The following is a 22682-nucleotide window of genomic DNA, read 5'->3' on the forward strand; positions in this document are numbered from 1 at the left end:
GATTGACAACAGCACAGTGTTCCATGGCTGAGTTTTAAGACCAAACATCCTAAGGATGCTTGATAATTTAACTCTTCCATTCTGCCAGATGTGTTCATGTCAGAACTAGAAGGCATTGCCATTAGTTAATCCTATCTGTGCTGTCATAGATGTGCTGTTGAGCATACCAGCTGTTAGAGGCAGACCTGGATGTATGGCTCAAGGGTTCTGTCCCTCCAAACAGAAACAGAAAGGATGCTAAGTCTAGAATTAATGGCCTGTATTTGAATCACAGGACTAACACTTAACTATCTGGGTAACCTTGTTAAAAACTTAATTTGATCAGGTGTGGTGGCACACCCTTATAATCCTAGTATTTGGGAGGCAGAGGCAGGTGGATTTTTGTGAGTTTCAGGCCAGCCTTGTCCATGTAAGGAGTTCCAGGCTAGCCAGGGCTCCATAGCGAGATTCTGTCTCAAAACCAAAACAACACAACAACAAAACCCTTTTAATTTCATAGTTGGGGTTAAGACTTATGGGCATAATGGTAAGGAGTAACTCTTGAGATTTCATCTACAGTGTTCACATTTCATCTTTGGTGGTATTGAAAATGCTCCAGTAGTCTAAGAAGCCATTAGTGTCTTTCCCATTGATTAGCTTCAACCTAGAAACAACTGGGCTCTTCCAGCCATCCAGCAAACCCTAGTGTTCTCCTGTCAGAGGGGATGAGGTCTCATGATAGTAAGTGGGGCAAGGGCTGTGCATCCTGGAACCCATTGCCTGACACAACATGCTGCTGCAGCAAGCTGATCTGCTGCCCCGTGGGTGTTAGGAGAGTCTTGTGCCAGTGAAGTCACAGCTGCAAACTGGGGAGCCACATGCCCCTCTGCATCGTGACGGTAAAAAGTGTTTGGTCGCCGGTTTCATTCTCAGGGTCTATTTCTAGAATGGGTCAGCGCCACTCCCGGAAGCAAGTAGTCATCCGCCTGGTGCCTACAGATTTGGAAGTGACATCTCACTTTAGGTAGCTCTAGGAGATTTTGATCCTTGCCCAACTGTGAGAAATCAGAGGGCAGTTGTCTCCACGCAGCTTGGTCATTGGCATCACATTCTGTTTCCTGACTTGCTTGTGGGCTTACATGGAGTTCAGAGTCCAGTGTAGTGTTTCCTGGACTTGAACAAGGGCAAATTCCTGAATCTCAGTTTCTCTAGGGATGAGCGAAGGTGACAGCACTTCTGCTTGCTGGGGAGAAATTGAGGACCACCCAAAGTCTTTTTTGTAACACAGCGTAGCCCCAGGACAAATCACTATTGCTGACAACCAGGGCCTCCCATCTACTTAGTTCCCTTACAGCTTTCTCTAGATCAATGTTTCTCAACCTTCCTACTGCTGCGACCTTTTAACACAGGTCCTCATGTTGTAGTGACCCCCCCCAGCTATAAAATTATTGTCATTGCTCCTTCATAACTATAATTTTGCTACTGTTATGAATCAGCAAATGTCTGTGCTTCTGATGGTCTTAGGAGACCCTTGTGAAAGGGTCATTCATCCCCCAATGAGGCCGGGACCCACAGGTTGAGAAATGTTGTTCTAGCTCCTGGCAGGCTGTTGAGTCTGTTTTAGAAATGCTTGTATCTTGTAGAATCAAGAAAGGATGAGTGCAGCTTTACTCACTGTTTTTGTTTTCTTCTGCTTCTAGCTTCAAGTAGGCCGAAGGCCAGCTTAAAAACAGTCAAAGCAAAGGCCTTCGTGGGTTGTCTTTCTCTTTTGAGATGGGTCTTACATGATTCAGGCTGAGCTCAACCTCACTGTGTAGCCCAAGATGACCTTGAACTTCTGATCCTCCTGTTTCCTTCCACCTTCTAAATGCTGGGCTCACAGGCATGTGCCACTGCCACTGTGTCTAGCCTTCCCTGGTGCTGGGGATGAAGCCCCAGGCTTCGTATGTGGTAAGCAGATACTCTATCAACTGAGTGGCATTCCTAGTCCTGTGAGTGGGTTTTTCTGCTATGTTTTCATTATAGCAGTGCCCCCTGCCTGGCATTTTCCCATAGTTCCCTTTATATGAATACTCATTAGTCACTGAGCCCCTATAGCTTCTACATAGTTTGGGCAGCTCATGGATTCATCTGTGCTGACCTTGTTTTCTTGGGTAGTCTGTGACTGACTTTCTACTGCTTTTATGTTAGTAAGATTTTCAAAAGCTGGCTGGAGAGATAGCAAAAGAGCCTGCCACACAAGTGTCAGAGCCTGAGTCTGAATCCCCAGAACCCACGTAAAAGCTGGGCATGTAGGATGAGCTTCTGTAGTCCTAGCACTTCTACAAGGAGACGGGAAGTAGAGGAAGACAGCCCCATGCTCCAGGCCAGCTAGCTTGATGGATGCAGCAGAAAACTAGACTGTCTCAAACAAAGCAGAAGATAAGAACAGATACCTGCACTGTGGTGTGGTACACACACACACACACACACACACACACACACACACTATATACACATGCACACACTATACACACACATACACTATACATATACCGTACACATATGCGCATCCCCCACACACATACACAGAATACACACACACCACAGACACATACACAAAACACACACACACTATACACACATGTACACACTATACACACATACACTATACACATACCAAACACATATGCGCACACACACACACCGCACACAGACACATACACAGAATACACACACACATACACACACACACCACACAGACACATACACAGAACACACACACACATACACACACACACCACACAGACACATACACAGAACACACACACACATACACACACACACCACACAGACACATACACAGAACACACACACACATACACACACACACCACACAGACACATACACAGAATACACACACACACACCACACAGACACATACACAGAATACACACACACATACACACACACACCACACAGACACATACACAGAATACACACACACACACACCACACAGACACATACACAGAATACACACACACATACACACACACACCACACAGACACATACACAGAATACACACACACACACACACACACCACACAGACACACACACACCACACAGACATATACACAGAATACACACACACATACACACACACACCACACAGACACATACACAGAATACACACACACACACCACACAGACACATACACAGAATACACACACACATACACACACACACCACACAGACACATACACAGAATACACACACACACACACACACCACACAGACACATACACAGAATACACACACACATACACACACACACCACACAGACACATACACAGAATACACACACACACACACACACCACACAGACACATACACAGAATACACACACACACACACACATACATATACACACACAGGATTTATAGAAGCTAATTGGACCCTGATTTGGAGTTATAGCTTTTCTAATAAATAAGTACAGACTCTTTCATCTACAAAGGTGGGTGTGCTGGGACCCACTATTAGTTCCAGAGAAAGCTGTAAGGCTAGGAAGGGCTGAGGGAGGTCAGGAGGCAATCATCATACTGACCTTTCAAGTGTTTGTCCAGGTAATAGTGGCAGCCCTTCGATATTTATAAACTGATTAACTGACAGGATAAAGAAATGCTTTTTCCCTTTGTTTTCTAGGTGCCACCTTTGACCCTTTTGCAGCCCCAGCTAAGCCGCCAGGTCAGGATTTGCTGGGCTCCTTTTTGAGCACATCCAATGCTTCCAGCGACCCCTTTCTGCAGCCCACAAGAAGTCCTTCCCCTACAGTGCATGGTACGGAAGTGTTTCCTGGTTTGTTCAGTGGAATAGTGGAGTGGTTTTCCACAACACTCAGTGCTGAGATGTAAAAGCAACCCTCTGCCTCGTGTGTATGTGCGTGCGTGTACTCGTATGGTTTTTTTGGGAAAGCTTCAGAAATTAACAATTTGTTAACATATTAAGAACTCTGGATGTCTTTCCAGAAAGAGACTCATCTGTCTTGGTTTCACTATAGTCCTAAAAGCATTTGACTGTTGCTTTCTGCTTATGTTTACACCGGAGCTGCATACACAGAAGCAGAAGGCATCACTGATTATAACGTATGTTATTATTTTATGTACCAGTAAAAAAAGAAAAAATGACCTAGTTGCAGAAATCTTTATAATGTAAAAAAAATATCATTCTTAAGTTACTAAAATATGTCAGGTGTGTGTATGTGAAGTTCGTGTTTTCAATCCCACTTGTAATGCTAGTTTAGTGACTGAATTCTACTAATTTTATGGGCAAAGTCCTAGGGAGCGACTCTTCCCTCCGGCAACACGTTTCCTTTCAGTTGTGCTCAGAACTTCACGAGAAGTCAGGATGATCTCTCTTGAAGCTCTAATGGGTTTCTTGTGGAGTGACAGTAGACACATATCTGCCACCAGCAAAGTGAGTGATGCGTAGTTTTCACCCAGCAAGTGTTATGAATGGCGTATCCTTTCTCAATCTACACCAAAGCCGAGGAGAAAACAAGATCCGATTCTGAGTGGTTCATGGTTTGGTGCCCTTGTCAGTACTGAGCTAAGCTGGGCTGAGGTTAAGGATGGCTTCCCTCTTTGATGAATGGCCCCAAATATTAAATATAGAAGTAGGGTGCACAAAGATGAATAGAACAGTTCTTGCATTCAAGGGGTTCTATGTTAACGGATGCAGACGAGTGCATGATTATAATTCCAAGCCAGTGGGTACAGAGGCAACACAAGGGCGAGACCAAGGAGGAACACAGAACACCTATGGCTTCTACCAAGTTCTAGAGAGCACACCCAGACAAAAGCAGAAAATACCCCAGCTGCAGAGTCGGGTAGAAGCTGAGGAGGAGGAATGAATCCGCTAGATATCTAGATGTCATGTGAGGTCGCACAGGGTGTCAAAGACACGGCTTGTCCTGCGCAAACTCAGAGGAGCGGGTTCGGAGCCTTCTTGCTCTCATCCGTCTTCTCTGCATTTGCAGCTTCTAGCACACCTGCTGTGAACATCCAGCCAGACGTTGCCGGAGGTTGGGACTGGCACACCAAACCAGGTAAAGACCAACAGCTTATTTTTCTTTTTGGTACACATGTGACCAGCGGCAAATGCATGGTCCCTCACCCAAGATGAGGTGGGTACCTGTAGATTGATCCTTCTTAAAGATCTGCATTCTGGCAGAGCTTTTCCTAATGCGCTTGGTGAACGTGCATATATGCGGTTTAACTTCCAAGACTCATCTGCTATATATCTGTCTCAACACTAGAATTAGATGGATCTGAATTGGTTCTATCACTTAGACTTTCCTGGATTTTTTTTTCTTTCTTTTCTTTTCCTTTTTTTTTTTTTTTTTTTTTTTTTTTTTTTCCGGGTAAGTCTCAGCTTCAGTTTTCTCATCTGAGAAATGGGGCAAACAATGTTTCTTTATCCTACACATTGGAGCAACTGTAAATAACACAATGTAGATGCACCCTCCCTCATTGCTCCTGACTGAAACTCCACACCCACCACATATTAGCTCCCTTAGCCGCCTTTTCCCAGCCCCAGATACCCAGCACCCTTCTTTCAATGAGGATGACTGGATAGGTTCCCGACTAAGTGGAAGGCCACAGCAGTTGTGTGGCTTTGTGAGTGGCTTGTGCCATTTTACAGGCCGTTCCAAGGTTTACTCACATTGTAGTCCATAGGAACATTTCTCTCTTTTTAAGGCTAACTCACACTTCATTGTCCACATACTAACCATGTATTTTCCTGCTTTTCATTTTCAGTGGACAAGGGATAATGTGCAACGACCATGGTTGTGTAGGGTCTCTTTGAGGTCCTTATTTTAATGAATACCTTGGATATACTCACGAGTTCATGGCTGCTGACTCATGGTAGCCCCACGTTCAGTTTGTGAAGAGCCTGCATACTGCACCCCATAGTAACTGCGCCATTCTCTGTTGGCTCTGTCTCTTAACAATTAAACTTTATTATACAACCCAACTAGCTTATACAAGAGGGAAAAAGGTTAAAGGGAAACAAGAGTGAACTTTTTGGTATCCGTTCTACGGGACGGGTCCCTAGGTGTCTCTGGCCTGTGCACTGGTCCAGCCTGTTCGCTGATCCTCTTCCCTATACATGTGTGCTCAAGCTCGGTCGGAACCTGCTGCCCCTCTCATCCTCTCTGCATGCCTGTCTCTCACGTGCAAGGGCTGGTCGCCTCCTTTCATTGAGGGTTGATCAGAAACACAATAATCCAGGTGGAGTCCCCCGGTCCACTTCCTGAATTCCTACCCGCAGTGTACAGGGGTTCCAATCCCTTCTCATGCATACAAACACTTATGAATTATTCTTTTGACAAATACCAATCCTGACTGGTGTAAGGAAATATCTCATTGTTTACTTCATTTGCATTTTTTCCAATAATTATTGACTGTGGTGATTTGAATAAGAATGACCTCCGTATGCTCACATTTTTGGATGGTTGGTTCCAGTTGGTGGAACTGTTTGAGAAGGGGCTGGTGTATCACTGGGAATGGTCTCGAAATTTCAAAATCCGACTCCATTCCTGACTAGCTCTCTATGCCCCATGCTTGTGGATAAGATGTAACCTCTCAAGCACTGTGCGTGCCTGTGGCCGTGCTCCCCACCGTGATGGTCATGGACTCTAACCCTCTCTGTAACTGTTAGCCCCAATGGCTCCTTTCTTCTATAAGTTGCCTTGGTCGTGGTGCTCCATCACACTAATAAAAAAGGAACTAAGACAGTGATGTTGAGAATCTTTTTATGTGTTGTGATCATTTGTAAATTTTCTCTGGAGAAATGTCCTTGGTCTATTTTAAAACCAAGTCATTTTGGCTCAAACTCTTTATCAGAATAATGGTTCACAAATATTGTTCCCTATTGCCCTATTGTATATTTCTTTCTTTTTTTTTTTTTTTTTACTCTGTTGACTATGCTCATTATCATACAGGTTTTTCTAGTTCAACCTGTCTACTTTTTGCTTTTATAACCTGTGACTTTGAATTATATAAAACATACAAACAAACAAACAAACAAAAAACCTAATTGTTTGGAGGGATGGTTCACCGGTTAAGAGCCCTGTGTGTTCTTAGAGTGGACCCAGGTTAGATTTCTGGCATCTGCACAGTAGTTCACAACTATCTGTAACTCTAGTTCTAGGGGACCTGGAACCTTCTTCTGACTTCAGTGGAATTTGCAAGCACATGATACACAGACATACATGCAAGCAAAACACCCATGCATATAAAATAATCTATTCATACAAAAAATTTTAAGTTAAAAATATGGTAAGCAAGATCTCCAGCCTGACTCCAGATCTCCGAAGAAGAGAGCAGGAATGGGGGAGGTAAACACGGGAAACAACATGAATGGACAGGGAAGAGCACACGCCTGACCCATGTCTTATCCTTGCTTCAGGTCACCACTTGCCTAAATGGAAGTAACAGATCTAGGGACTTCTCACTCGGTTCCAAACCCTATCCTAATTCACCTTAACAACAGCTGAGCAGGTACTCTGAAACGCTGGCTCTCAGCACTCAGTCTCAGGGAACTAGCTCATGTTCAACAGTCTCTGTTCCTTTTCAGGGGGTTTTGGAATGGGAAGCAAATCAGCCGCCACCAGCCCAACAGGCTCGTCACATGGCACCCCTACTCATCAGAGCAAGCCCCAGACTCTGGATCCCTTCGCTGACCTCGGGACACTAGGTATATAAACTTGTCGGGTTAAGATATAAATAATATTTGCTGTTAATGTCAACTGTGGCAGGGATAGAGGCACATCTCCACACTGTTCCTATAGCAGCCAAAGACCTCCCTTAATTTTTTTTGGGGGGGGGGGAACCTCAGCTCAGATAAAACTGGATCCTTGCCCTCAATGCGAAGCAGAGTTGGAGTTGAAGTGCTAGTATTAAGAGAAATTAAGACACATAGTGTGGGCTTTTCAAAGTCGAGTCATGTGCAAGTGTCTTAATATTAGCCATATAGACTGTTTTGATTTCTCTCAAGTTACATCTCAAAGGGTTTCTAGGAGTTTTATTTGCCTCCTTTTAAATTAGTGCGGTTATAGAATGGCTCCGAGGCACCTTGGATGGGATTAAAATCTGATAGACTAGAACAACAATCAACAGAGCCACCAGGGTTACATAAGGGGCTCAGGCCATGTGCTTTTACTGTAAAGGGTTTTTCAGGTGAGATTCATAGGAAAATGAAGGTTTACCACGGGGAAGAGAGGAAGGCTTTGAGCAAATATTCATCGTGTTGGGATTCTTCTTTCTCAGGCAAGGACAAGATGGAAATACATGATTAAGATTGGCAGAAATTGTGAAATAGAAATGAACAAAGTAATGCAAAAAATAAAACAATAAAGAAACGAATTGATAACTAAGATGGGCAAATCCTTCACCAAACTAAAGAGAAAGACCCACATTAATAAGATTAGAGATGAAAAGGGAAAAATGACAAAAGATACCAGTGAAAATTGTAAAATAATAAGAACACACTTTTAAAAATTATATTCCATTAAATCAGGAAACTTAAATGGTTGCATTTCTACATGATTTGACCTAACAAAGTTAAATAAAGGCAGAAAACAATTCAAGCAGCTCTGTAACAAGTAAGGAAACTGAAGCAGTGATCTTAAGCAAACAAACAACCCATCCACCCAAACAAACAAACAAATCAAAATCCCCAAATCTGCAACTGAAAATCTTTAGGCCCAGATGTATTCGTGGCTGACTTATACCAGAGCATTACAAAGTAGTAGTACCAACCCTGCTCAAAGTATTCCATAAAATCAAAAGAAATGTGCACGTCCACACCTTTCTTTTTTTAACAAGGCCAGTTTTATCTTAATACCTAACCCAGATAAAAACACCACAACAAAAAAATTTCCCTGATGAAGTTAGGCAAACAAAACAAAACTCTCAGCAAAATACTTGAAAACTGAATTCATATAAAAATGATCATTCACCATGATCAATTCAACTTTATTCTAGAAATGTAAGTGTGGTTCAAAAAATGCAAGTCAATAAATGTAGTACATCATATAAATGGACTCAAGGACAGAATTCTTGACAAAATCTAACACTCCTGGATGATAGCTTTAGAAAAGCTAAGAATGGAGGGAGCATGTCTAACGTAGCAAAGGCTGTGAGTAACAAACCTAAAGCCAGTGGTAAGTGGAGCAAAACTCAAAGCATTTCTCCTAAGATCAACTATAAGACAAGATGTCCATTTTCTCCAGTCTTATTATATATAGTGTTTGAAGTCTTAGCTGGAGTGATAAGACAGGAAAGATAATTAAAGGGGATAGAAATAAGAAGGAAGAAGGCAAAAGCATCCTTATGCTGTGGTATATGGTTCTATACATTAGAGACTGAGAAGACTCCACCAGGAAACTTTTGAAGCTGATAAATACTGTCAGCGAAATAGCGGGATAAAAATAGCATATGAAGTCAGTATCTGTCCTTTATACTAATAATATACATGCTAAGAAAGGAAACAAATCCTGTTCACAGTAGCCTCAAAAGCAACAACGGAATATCACAAAACCTTGGAATAAACTAACCAATGAAATGAAAGAGTTCCATAATGGAAACCTTAAAATATTTATGAAAGAAACTGAGGACGACACTAGAAGATGGGAAGACATCCCACGCCCATGGATTGGAAGAAGCAATGGTTCTCCTATGAAAAAGCAGTCTACAGATTTAATGCAACCACATTCAAAATTCCTCTTCAGAAGGACCCAGGTTCAATTCTCAACACTCACATGGCATCTCACACTTGTCTCTCACTTCAGTTCCAAGGGATAAGAATCCCCTCATAGAGACACAAAAAACACCAATGAACTTAAAATAAAAATAAATCTATCTATCTATCTATATATATATATATATATACATATATATATATATATATATGTATGTATATGTATATATTTTCCAATGCCTCTCTTCACAGAAACAGAAAAAAAAAATCCCTTAAAGTCCATATGGAGGCACAGAAGAACACAGATAGTCAAAGCAAAAATACTTTATTACTAAGTAATACACTAAGTAAAAATAATACTTCTGGAGATATTGCCATACTCAATTTCCTACTGCAGAGCTGTAGAAATAGGAGCAATGTGGTGCTGACGCGAACCCAGGACTGTGGGTGAGTGAAATAGAACACCTAGAGCTAACACACAGAGCTACGGCCATATTTGTTTTTGTTTGTTTGTCTTACAAATATGCCAAAAATATATATTGTGGAAAAGATAGTATTTTGCACAAATGGTACTAAGAAAACTGGATATCCATGTGTACACAAAGGAAAACAAATCCCTATATTTCTCTTCCCATAAAAACCAACTCCAAGTGGAGAAAGACCTTCATATAAGTCCTGAAACTCCAAAACTATTAGAGAAAAAAGTAGAGAAAACATCAAGGTATTGCCATAGGTAAGGACTTTCTCCGGAGGACTGCAGTTGCTTGAGAAACATTACCCAAACTTAACAAATGGGACCCCGTGAGATTAAAAGGCTTCTGCATAGCAAAGGGAAAGTTAATTAAATGAAAAACAGCCTACAGAATCGGAGAAAACCTTTACTACCTTTATATCAAATAGAGTATTAATATCTAGAATATAGAAAGAACTAAAATAAAGAAAGAAAGAAAGAAAGAAAAGAAATCCAAACAAGAATAAATCAAATTCGGGTTGGGTGGTGGTGGTGCACACCTTTAATCCAAGCATTGAGAAGCAAAGGCAGGCGGCTCTCTTAGTTCAAAGCCAGCCTGGTCTACAGAGCAAGTTCCAGGACAGCCAGGGCTACATAGAGAAACCTCAGTTTGAAAAACCATAAATCAATTAATTAATCAATCAAATACAGTAAATGGCTTGATAAAATGAACAGTTTTCCAAAGGGAGAGTACAAATACCCAATAAGTGTTATGGAAATATGTCTAACCTCACTAGGCATCAGAGGAATTAAAATAAAAATTGCATACATCCCATCTTACCCTAGTCGGAACAAATGCCGTTAATAAAACAAATAAAAAATGCTGGTGAGGATATGGACAAAAGAAAGCTTGTATACATCACTGGTGAAACATAAACTAGTAGTCACTATAGAAGTTGGATGGCAGTTTCTATAAAAATAAATAACCAAACCAAAAACAACCAACTAAACTATGTATCTTCCATGTGAGCTTCTCTTATTATATTGATGAGCTGGCATTTTACTGCAATGATCTGTCTCTGTCTCTGTCTCTCTCTCTGTGTGTGTCTCTCTCTCTCTCCTTTTCCATTCTCTCTTTTCTTTCCTCCCTATCTTCTCTTTCTCAACTGTCTATCCATCCATCTACTTTGCTTATCTGTCATTTATGCCACTTATTTCTATCATCAGGATAGACTAATTTTGTTGTTGTTGTTGTGCAATGGTTATCAGCTATTTCTGGCATTATTTGTTTTGCTATTCTTCCTATCCTTGGTTTGTTTTGTGAATGCTCCTTTACCTTCTGTGATTTTTTTCTCTCAGTCCTATCAAGTGACAGGAAGAAGCATCCTTCTTGATGGGACAGTGGGATGTTCAGAAATTTCCTGAGTTTCCGACACTCCAGCTCTAGGTGTCTTAATTCTGTAATGTGTCTGTAGTCATTTCTGTCGGGAATAAGATTTAGAAGCCAATTTAAGTATACTAAGATATGTGTACTAAGTATAATCATTACTACTGGAGGGTTATTTCTCTTCCTCCATATGAGACAGAGGTGGTATGCGTGTTGTGCGTATGTGCATGTGTGTGTGTGTGTACTGTTAACTCGACTCCCGGGCTCTTTGTCTTCTGCACATATGGATCTTACATTTCCTTGGATTGCAGTTTATAATCAATCAGAAAATATCAATAGTTTCAGAGTAGCTGAATCTGTATCACTGCAAACAAAGGGCTTGCATGCACAGTTTAGCAATGCAGTAATTCTCACAACCTCTTTCTCAGTACCTGGCTTTCTTGTACTTCTCTGCTTTTTTTTTTTTTTTTTTTTTAGGTATACAGCATAGAAATTTTAATTGATTTTTCCAACTAAGGTCACACAGTGAACAGACACGTCAGTGAGAGCTATCAGTTAAGATTTCCACTCATTAGACAGTACAGCAGTGATTCAGAAAACAAAAACAAACAAACCAACAATAGACAGAAGCCTCCTTAAGGTCATTCCATTGAACTTGTTGGAATACAAGCATCAATGCCCTCCTCACTCCTCCCTAGATGTTCAGAGATAACTGGCCTGGATGTCGCTTTGGTGAGGGATGGAACATTATGAGTGTCAGAGGATTTCTTCTGGGACACAGCAAATCTGGTTCTTGAAAGGAGCTAATGATGGAAGAAGTTCACCTTTGATCTGAAATCACATATGCCAGAATCCAGGCACAGGAGAGGGTGGCTTCCAAGCAGAGCCTGTGGTATGGCTAGGATGTGAGGAGAGATAGGAATCCATTCAGGGGGCAGGGAACGTCCTGGGAAGACCTGGGATCTATGGGGATACGGGTCCAAGAAGTGGGCTTCAGAGGCTAAGACCGACTCCAGAAAGACTTCAGAATCACTTTACTGTAACTTGTGTACAAATTCAGGAAGCAGTTTTGTCCTTTATGAAGATTGTCTGAATTCAGTAATGGTGGAAACCACTCGCTACCTAATAGAGGAAATGAGTAGAAATTGTTGGCAACTCAAAAGGAAAGTTAAAGGATCAGGAAACTTTAAGCCCTCCCAGATTTGCAAGGAGGTCTCAGAGAAAGGCCACCTCCATTTGGAACCAATAAGCTTCAGTTTCCTCATTTGATAGGTATTTGTGATTATGTGCCCTCTGCTAAGCATTCCAGATGCCCTAACAAGTGAAGCCAGACGACATTTTTGCCCAGTGGAGTTTTACAATATGGCAGGAGAGAGAAGCGCTAATCAAATACAAAATACGCTGCATTGGTGCTATGTGAAATGAGACGTTTAATAAATAGGCCCTTAGATGATTCCAATGCATAGTCAAGGTCGAAAACCAAGGCTTCCTCAGCTTTTGTGGGGATGGCTGTGGTCTGGGTCTGGCTGCTGTGCTGGGTTTTGGCTAGTTCACTGCTTAAATAGCACCAGCGTGTAGAATAGTTGAATGTGACTATGACATAGTCTGTAAAGTTAGACATTACAGAGTCATACAGTATGGACAGGCCCCATGAGAGTGATGTCAGTGTCATGTATGTAGAAGAGGCTCAGAGTGGTTCCCAAAGGAATGAACATGTGATGAGAGTGGTGGGAATCTGGAAGGTGCCTTTTCTTCATGAGGTTTCCCCTATAAATAGGAGATAAATCAAATGTTAAAATGGTGAACAGATGTATTTAGAACAAAGTGTGCATTTTTAAAATACAAAATGAAAGCACAGTACAGGATGAATACCCAGGCTTATGTATATGTTGATGTGCTAGGCACAGGAGGGTCCAGGGGTCCCTGGAAGAGGACTTCTTGCTGTATTTTGTCAAAGGGCAACAGTAAGTAGCACATGCTGGTGTTGCCTCTATTCATAAGCATTCTTTGTGAGGCAGGAGGATCACCAATTTGAGGCCAGTCTGGAATACATAGGGAGCTTTAGAGATTGTGGGTTATGTAATAAGACCTTGACTTGAAGGAAGGGGTGGAGATGGAAAATGACAGGGGCAATGAGGGACTTGTGTGCCAGCCTTTCATTATTGTTTTCCAGGACCAAATGCTTATTGAGTCCTTACAAAGTGTCATACATGTGGTTAACATTATTTTGTGATGTGTAGTGTATCCAAGTTCACTTAATTCATGGTCCTGCGAAGCACTTCGTGCAATGGTTGTGTGTTTATACTATTTGTGTGATAAAGACATAGTAATTTCATTGCTGAGAAAATTGAAGCCCATGGAAAATGAAAAATTCACCTAGCTTTATAAAAGCAAGATGCACTGTGTATGGTCCCAGTGCCCAACACAGTACCTGGCACATGACAGATACTGAACAACTGCTGGTGGATGACTTAGAATACATTCATAAAAGAGTGAATGGTACACGAGAGCCACCACTGAACTCAAACAGGTTGATTCCAACATTAGTGGTTATAATACACATCCCACTGTGAAAGGGAAGAGGAGATATGAAAGGACAAAGCTAAAGAAGAAAGGCTCGGCAAGGGTTGAGTTTTAGTAGTGGCTCAGAGATTTGGGGGGCATCGGGGTGCAGAGGTAAGATGCCCATGGCCAGGGCATCTGCATTAACCAGCTATATGATTGCAAGCTTGTAAGCAAACCTTAGCGTTGTTGATTTCCTTCTCTTTAACTCACCCAACGATACTATTTACTTACACTTAACACACTGTGAAGAGCTACATGAGTGTTAGTTGTTTTATTACCACCATTACTTTGGCTCATTGAAGGGTCTTTGGCCATCACTATATTTCAGTTTCTCATTTTACCTTCCCAGTACTAACCTTCTTGCAATGTGATGGAAACAGTGTAAAACTGAAACCTATTTGTGAAATTTAGAAACATCTGTACTTACTTGGGTGTCTCAACCAGGCTTATAGCAAATGGTAGTTAATCCTAATAATTGAAATTTAAACAGAACCTTTATGAGGCCACTTTTTTATCCTCTGTCCTTGTCATTTGGTAGTTTTGACTTTAGTAAAGAAATAAAACTTGCTAGGAAGGTGGCAGGCTGGTCAGGGTGACACAGTCCAGACCTTCTGGCTTGCACTCACTCAAAGGTCAAGTTCAAGTCTTCTACTGTATTCTGGCTATGTGATACAGCTAGAACCATGAGCACACTTCAAGTTGTAGCTTGTTGGTCTCAAGAAAAGAACAAGGCAAAGGTACTATCTAGAAGTATCAGTGGGGAGGTTAAGGAAATGATAGGTAATCAGATGTGCCTCTGATTTCTTTACCTCTTAGGAAGGTTAGTTCTGTTACCACCCAAAGCAGTTTCCACTAACGCCATTGCAGGGAAAAGCTGATGACACGAGTTTGAAGCCACTCCAAGCAGCCTCACCACCTCTCGCCCTTTTCCTCCATAGGTGGCTCTTCATTTGCTAGCAAGCCCACCACACCAACAGGGTTGGGTGGAGGGTTCCCACCTCTCAGCTCACCACAGAAAGCATCCCCCCAGCCCATGGGTGGAGGGTGGCAACAGCCGGCCGGATACAACTGGCAGCAGACACAGCCTAAGCCCCAGTCCGGTATGCCTCACTCCTCCCCCCAGAACCGACCCAACTACAACGTGAGCTTCTCAGCCATGCCTGCTGGACAGAGCGAACGTGGGAAAGGATCTACTAACTTGGGTAAGGATGATGGGATGAATCTGGTCTAGGGTGACCTGCCTGGGTTGTCACAGTGTTGGGGATGTTATGTCTGAAGGAGACAAAAACCAGTTCACAGAAGTTTATGAGACCATCTTAGAGGTGGAGAGACACCAGAAGATCCATACCCCCAGGACTGTGTGTAGAACACATGACCCCATGCAATGGAGCTTTGGGTTTCTTTGTGAACTCAGATATGTTATGTAAATATATTTTTGTTTGAAGCCCAAGTATGGGATTTTAGTTTGGGCTTTAGTTTCTCCACAGCTGATAATTGTCTCGTGTGGGGCGTGGTCTTTGCCAGTTGGTAACAGCCTGCCGTGTGCAGCACAGAGATGGGTGTAATATAGGTCTCTGAGAGAGAAAAATAGGGGAGCCCTGAGAAAGAAGGTGTGGCATGTAGCAGTTTGGAGAGAAAGAGACGGATGGTGTAGTGGGTGGAGAGAAGTGTTTCCACACAGCAGCTCAGAGGAGACTACTTACTGTGTTTGCTGTTGAAGGAGATTGGTATTGCCCCAAAGAATCCAACTGACCCTAACACAGCCAGGAGAAGTAAAGGAGTCTGTGCCCCCTGTCTCCACTAGCCTTTTTTCTCATATCCAGGGTTAAGGGGCTGGTGGGAACTAAAGTCTTCAATACCCCAAATAAAATAGAATTTAAAACAAGCATCAACCACCCCACACAGGTATCATGTAACTGCTGGGCTGTCTTTCCTTCTCCATGCTGGACTGAGAGGAAGATGTTTGTCATAAAATTTCCAACCTAGTTCAGTATTCCCTGTATCATAAGTGTCCAATACATGTTGATTGGGTGGGTAGATGGGACACAAAACTATTTCCTTTGGAAGAAGGAAGGTATTCTTAGGAGAAAAAGGATGGAAACCTGCCACAATAAGATTAGGCTTTCCCCTTGCACCCCAGTGAGAAGAGTGCTTGGTGGATTCCTGAGTGTGGGGGCACCTGTGATGGTGCCATCAGCTAGGGCTGAAAGATGTCCTAGATTAGAATAAAAAACCATGTTTTTAGATTTTATTTTATATGTATGGATATTTATTTGTATGTATGTATATACACCATGTACATGCTTGGTGCCCAAGGAAGTAAAAAAAGAGGAGGGGGGCTCAGATCCACTGGAATTGGAATTATAGACAGTTATGAACCTTCACATAGGTGCCAGAAATTCAACCACCTCCTCTGCAACAGCGAGTGTTCCTAACTGTTGCACCGTCTCTCTAGACCTGCTAGATTAGACTCCTGTTTGACACTGATGTACAAATAATTCTTATTAAAACTGAACTTGTAGGTGGTGTCTGTACACTCAGCAGCTCAGCTGGTTTGATGATTCCTTTTGAGGAACATGGACAAGGCAATTCTCCTTCACGGTGGTTAACACGGGTTGAGCACTTACTGTGCACAGGAGTATCCTAGGCATGTTCATGTATTATTTTATAGTGTCTTCAAAACCAACACTCCATGATAGATGAGGAATCCGTGAGGTAGATCTAGAGTGTAATCTCTCAGCTTCTTGAAACTGGTGGCAGAGCCTTGAATGTCTTGAATCCCAGCCATTTGGCACCAGCTCACCACGACACCAGTGTTTGTTCACAGTGTTGCTGTGATGGAAATGTGCGTGCTGAGAATGTGTGACATCATATTATTCTATAGTCATCTGGGGAATTCTTTGGACAATTCTGTTGAGCCATGTGGCATCTTCCTGCAGTTTTGTTTTGAGAAGATGGAAGGTGTCTCCGAGGAGCGCTTAATTTAGGTGTGCACACATGTGGATGTGGCTTCTTAAGGCCAGAGATGCCAAATCACTCCCAACCAGAAAAACAAAAACAGAACAAAAGTACAGAAGTCCACACAGTAAAAGGAGCAATCAACCCAAGGTTTCTTGGGTTGTTTTGTGTTTTTGTTTTTGTTTTGTCTTCAAATGAACACTAAGAAAAACCAGGCATGCTTTTAGCTCATCCTCATGCGCACACAATATTGTTTACATCACCCTCAACCTCTGGCTCTTTAGGCTTCCTTTTTTTTTTTTTCCTCATCTGTTACATCGGAGCTTTTAGTGTTCCTCACACGGGAAATATAAAGAGGACAGGTGTATGGAAAAACCCTTTTGAAGCCCTATACCCCCATGAAATGATGGTTTGGCATTCTGTTTGAGAATAAAAATCGTGATGGTTTCCAAATGTCATGTTGCAGAAGGGAAACAAAAGGCGGCCGACTTTGAAGACCTACTTTCTAGTCAAGGCTTCAACGCCCACAAAGACAAAAAGGGGCCTCGAACAATAGCAGAGATGAGAAAGGAGGAAATGGCTAAGGAAATGGATCCTGAGAAATTGAAGGTGAGTGAGCCGCTTGGCTATCCTATGGGGCAAAGATGTGTGACAAGTTGTGGATGCCCAGTCATCTCTGGATTAGTTACCTTTATGCTGGTCACTAGGGACTAAGTACTTGATAGATACAACTTGAGGAAAGAAGGATTTGAGTTGACTCATGGTGTCAGAAGATGTCAATTTGCTGTGACAGAAAGCCATGGCACTGGGAGCATACGGGGTGGCTGTTCCCTTGGAAGCACGCAGGAAGCACAGAGAGTGGTCCTGCAGTGAGAGGCAGGCAGTAGAACCTTGAAAGGTCCACTCCTGGTGAGCTACTTCTAGCTAAGCTCTCTACAGATTCCACAGTCTTTCTAAAGACCATTCACCAGTGAACAGGTACTCAAAACATGAGGCTGTGGGAAAGAATTTACTTCTTAACACATTCTCAGGGTCCTACCAGCTAATGCCATCCACCACCGTGAGTGTTAAAGCTCAGTACAGACTAGGGTGGGACACAGACAGTATCAACTCTGGGAGGCACTTCATTCCGGCAATCACTGTGTTATGGCGGGTCTCTGAAGCTGTGGTTTGAAGGCAGAGGTCATGCTCTTCATTAGCAAAGCAGCTTTGGGAAGGCTTGTGCATGATGCTTAATTTACCCACCAGATGAATAATGATATCTGATTTCATAGTTCTGAAACCTTTAGATTGTATCTGTTGCTAGAGTCCGGTGAGAGCAATTCACCATTTGCCTTTTCTGCCCACCTTGAGAGATTACTGTTCATCCTGGTTGACTGAAATCCAGTTTCAGTTCTCTGTTGATCGAGAGGAATATTTTCATGCCCAGGACTTAGCGTTCTGAAGTCATTAGGCACGAGGCCCACACAGGGTGAGGAAAGGAAAGCTAGTGATGGAGAGGATCCTGCCTGCCGCCACAGGCTCCTTCTACTTTTAAGTAAAGAAGTTGTACTTTTTCTTAAAACAAAACAATAAAAACATCTATTTTTTATTCTAAAGCTCTGGGTGAGAATCAGTTTGAGGGAAAGGAAAATGATTTTTTTTTTCTCACTTTAAAAGAAAGAGGTTTATCATTCACTGGTAGAGGTTCCTTCGCTGGTAGACGAGGAAGGAGGTGAGCCGTTCTCCACAGGTGAGGCCTAGTGTGGACAGCGGATGCTGCAGGTCAGCCTGGAGCCAGAGGGCGCTTCTGAAGAAACGGGAGGCTGTGGATGAGGTTCATAAGGAACAAAGAGTCAGGAGGAATACGCCAGCTGGTGAGGTTGAATTGTTCGTGGCAGAATATTAAATATGCTGAGAATTACAGTGGCTTTGTGTTAAGCCATCTCCCAGGCCAGTACTTCTCACATTGCTTTAGAAAACAACACACCACGGTGTTTTTGCTTCAGACCTCAACAATGAAATATCAGTTGTACATAGAACATTTGAGAGCTTCTTTCTTTTTCTTTTTATTAATTTATTCTTGTTACATCTTAATGTTTATCCCATCCCTTGTATCCTCCCATTCCTCCCTCCCCCCCCATTTTCCCATTATTCCCCTCCCTGATGACTGTGACTGAGGGGGATTACCTCCCCCTGTATATTCCATTTGAGAGCTTCTTGAACGCAGAGAGGATCTGTATTTTTGCTTGCTTCTCACATCACATGACATCACAGAGGCCTACTGTGTCCTTTCCCAAGCCATGTCTACTTCCATTACCATTGCTATCAGGCAAACTCAAGACAGCTTTTCTATAAGAGAAAGTTGTTTTGTCTGCAAAGCTATGTGTGATTGCTTGATTGGCATAGGCATTTTATTGCTGGGGAGAGTAGTTGTCAGGAACCATGCTGAACCATTTACCCAGCAGCACTCTCTCACGGCAGCCTGGGTATGTGTCAAATGCTGATGCCGTGGTGGGATTTCTTTTGTCTTCATTACTTTTTTTATTGCTGTGAAGGGACACCATGGCAAAGGCCACTTATATAAGAAACAGCTACTGGGCCTCACGGTTCCTGGGGGCCAGGACCCATGACCATCATGGCGGCAGGCAGGCATGGCTCTTGAGCAGTAGCCGAGAGCCCTCATCTGATCCACAAGCATGAAGCAGGGATGAGAGTCAACTGGGAATGGCTTAGGCTCCATTCACAAAAATGTTAAAACTCACCCCCACCTCTTCTCTAACAAATCTACACTTCCTAATCCTTCCCAGACATTTCCACCAGCTGGGGATCAAGAACTCAAATATCTGAGACTATGGGAGCCATTTTCATTCAAACCACCACGGCTTCCGTTTAGTCACCTCGCTTATGCACACCATGAAGGTTCTTAGTGTGAGCAAGTGATTTAAGGGATCCATGCATTTAATAAAGCTTTCGAGCTCTACTCTGTGCCAGGTCTGTCTGGCTCCTGAGATACCGTGATAAGAAACAGGACCTTTCCATAAACACCCCCATGTATTGACAGGGACAGGTGTATACACAAGCTCAACAAAGTGTGACATACATGACACATTTACAGTAGGGTAGGCCACATTTTTAAATTCTCTTGTGGTGGGAGTCAAAGCCAGGGCAGGCATTCAACCACTGAACTACATCCTAGCACAACTTTGACTTACCTGAAAGGAATATTTGTTTAGTTGATGGAGCAAAGTAGATTCAGGTGTGACCTCATGAAGTTCATGTTAGGAGTGTATAATTAGCTGTAGGAAGGCAGAGAGACAGGAGTTCGAATCGCAGGAATAGACTCTGAGGGTCACAAGCAGACCAGAAGGACAAGGTGGGAGGTGGAGAGTGTTCCAGCTAGAGGAGGCTGCTTGTTCAGTTTCACTGAAACAGGATAGACCTCCAGAGTCCTGCTAGAGAGACTCTTAACCCCTTTTGTATCTCCTGTTTGCAGATCCTTGAATGGATAGAAGGCAAAGAGAGAAACATCAGAGCCCTACTGTCCACAATGCACACTGTGCTGTGGGCCGGGGAGACCAAATGGAAACCTGTGGGCATGGCAGACCTGGTAACGCCAGAGCAAGTGAAGAAAGTGTACAGGAGGGCTGTGCTGGTGGTGCACCCAGACAAGGTGAGGAGAACCTGCCCTGCCCTAGCATGGCACGCTACCTGTTTCAGACTTGGCAAGCATAGCATAAAACAGCATGCTCTCAGTCTGCTCATTGACTAAGACGTTTCTTTAACAAAACTTATTCTGTGGCTTATTTAAATCAGATATTTAAACAAATAGTCATACTTCACGAGATTGTCAAAAGGCACTCAAAGCATTCTTTACAAACAGCGGGGCGAGCATTTTATTCACTATGGAGGTGCAGGCCTTATCAGTGGCTTAGTCTCTGGGCTTACAGGTAATCTTGAACTACAGCAATAAAACGAGACTGAACGCTTCACAAAAGAAAATACTGTTTCCATGGAGGGCAGTATCATGTTTAGCCAGGATTGCAGGAAATGCTTTAGGGCGCATTTGGAAAAAAAATATCGGTGAGGATCAATAAGATTTTTAAAATGTCAGTGTGATGCCATTGGTGCTCACTGACCGAATGAATTATGAAAGCACATAGGGCTCCATGGCCTCAGAACGTCAGCTCCCTCCTGGCTGAATTCATTGTGATTTGCAGGAGCACATCAGACTGAAGTACGCCACCCTGCTGCCATGTGAACTGTAACAGACATGTGACATGAAGTCATGATGGCAGTGCCTTTGGGAATGTGTGTTTGAAAGCCATCTCTCTGCACTCCATATGACTAAATGGGATACTTAACGGGAAGGAAAATTAATACTTGGACCCCAGAAGTATTGGCAAGCGACCCTATTATGAATCTCAAGGACCTTAACTTTACAGAAATTGAGAAAGAGGAGTTTGGAAATACAGCCAACTGGATACAGGGCTATCATTAGCAAAGAGATGCACCTTTTGTTGCCCAACAAGCTCCCAGGTTTCTCCCTACTGATGGCTTTCTCTTCCCTCTGTGAGTTTCCAGGGCAGTGCATTGTAATTAATTCTATGTAGATAGGATGGAAAAAGAAATGTCTGAAGGGAAGAACATTTTAATAACTGTCCACGTTCTCAGTGAATTTAATATAAGCTTAATTTTGGTCTGCAGTAGCTAATTGTGTTTTGTGTTTTCTTTAGGCTACTGGGCAACCCTATGAACAATATGCGAAGATGATTTTCATGGAGCTGAATGATGCCTGGTCTGAGTTTGAAAACCAAGGCCAAAAGCCCTTGTATTAATTTGTGAGCTTTTCTATGCTGGCTGCAGCCCTGTGTTAATGCTTAGTGTTTACCACAGTTCTGAGATTTTCACAGATGAACCAAAAATTCCAGTAATGTATTTCCAGTACTAAACTGTTAAGTTCCTCGTGAATTCATTTCTCATGGTAAGGAGTGGAACGGTTAGTTCCTTGAAGTCCATAGCACTGAGAGGGGCCCGGTGAGCTGATCTTGCAGAATTATGACATTCCAGCCTGCTCAGCATTTTGCCTGGGGAAATGGGATAGAGGCCACCCAAGGCGTAGGCATGACATCCATCTCATTGTCTGGGATTAAGATTTATGAATGGACGTTATGATAATTGGATTTCATAATGGTTTTAAGGAATTGATTTAGGAATTTGCGTGCGTGCGTGTGTGTGTGTGTGTGTGTGTGTGTGTGTGTGTGTGTGTGTGTATGTGTTTAAAGATGTACTTTGAGCAATGGCTTTACACAGACTCCAAGAATATCACCAACCAAGTATTTTTTAATGGAAATTTACTGGAGCCTTTAGCTTCTTTAGTGTGTGTCTTTAGGTCAAGAGCATTAACAATTATAGAAGTTGCTAGATGTGGGAGGTGGTTATACAGAAATCTAGGAATTACCCCTAACTTTTCCTGGGTGAGCTATAAGCCCAAGGACATGATATCTAAAGAAACCAAGGAGTCTTGAGATGTCAAATATGACTCTAGGTCAAGACGTTGGGCTGCTGGCTCCCTTCCCCTTTAAAAATCTGCTGTTGATTAAAGAAAAAAAAAAATC

At 42.6% G+C, this 22682-nt stretch overlaps 1 protein-coding gene across 6 annotated transcripts in view; it reads left to right on the top strand.

Annotated features, from left to right (window-relative positions):
* The window catches only part of Dnajc6 (DnaJ heat shock protein family (Hsp40) member C6), a 165096-nt gene extending 142959 nt beyond the window's left edge, over positions 1-22137 (top strand). For all 6 annotated transcript variants that reach the window (XM_051164808.1, XM_051164833.1, XM_051164824.1 and 3 more), the window contains 7 exons: positions 3665-3799; positions 4998-5066; positions 7601-7720; positions 15066-15329; positions 17552-17694; positions 20561-20737; positions 21801-22137. In XM_051164808.1, coding sequence (XP_051020765.1) covers positions 3665-3799; positions 4998-5066; positions 7601-7720; positions 15066-15329; positions 17552-17694; positions 20561-20737; positions 21801-21902 — 1010 coding nt within the window. In that variant the 3' untranslated portion in view covers positions 21903-22137. The remainder of the gene's footprint in view (positions 1-3664; positions 3800-4997; positions 5067-7600; positions 7721-15065; positions 15330-17551; positions 17695-20560; positions 20738-21800) is intronic.
* The last annotated feature ends 545 nt before the right edge of the window (positions 22138-22682 follow it).

The sequence above is a fragment of the Acomys russatus genome, chromosome 2, assembly GCF_903995435.1.
Source record: "Acomys russatus chromosome 2, mAcoRus1.1, whole genome shotgun sequence".
Taxonomy (NCBI): Eukaryota; Metazoa; Chordata; class Mammalia; order Rodentia; family Muridae; genus Acomys; species Acomys russatus.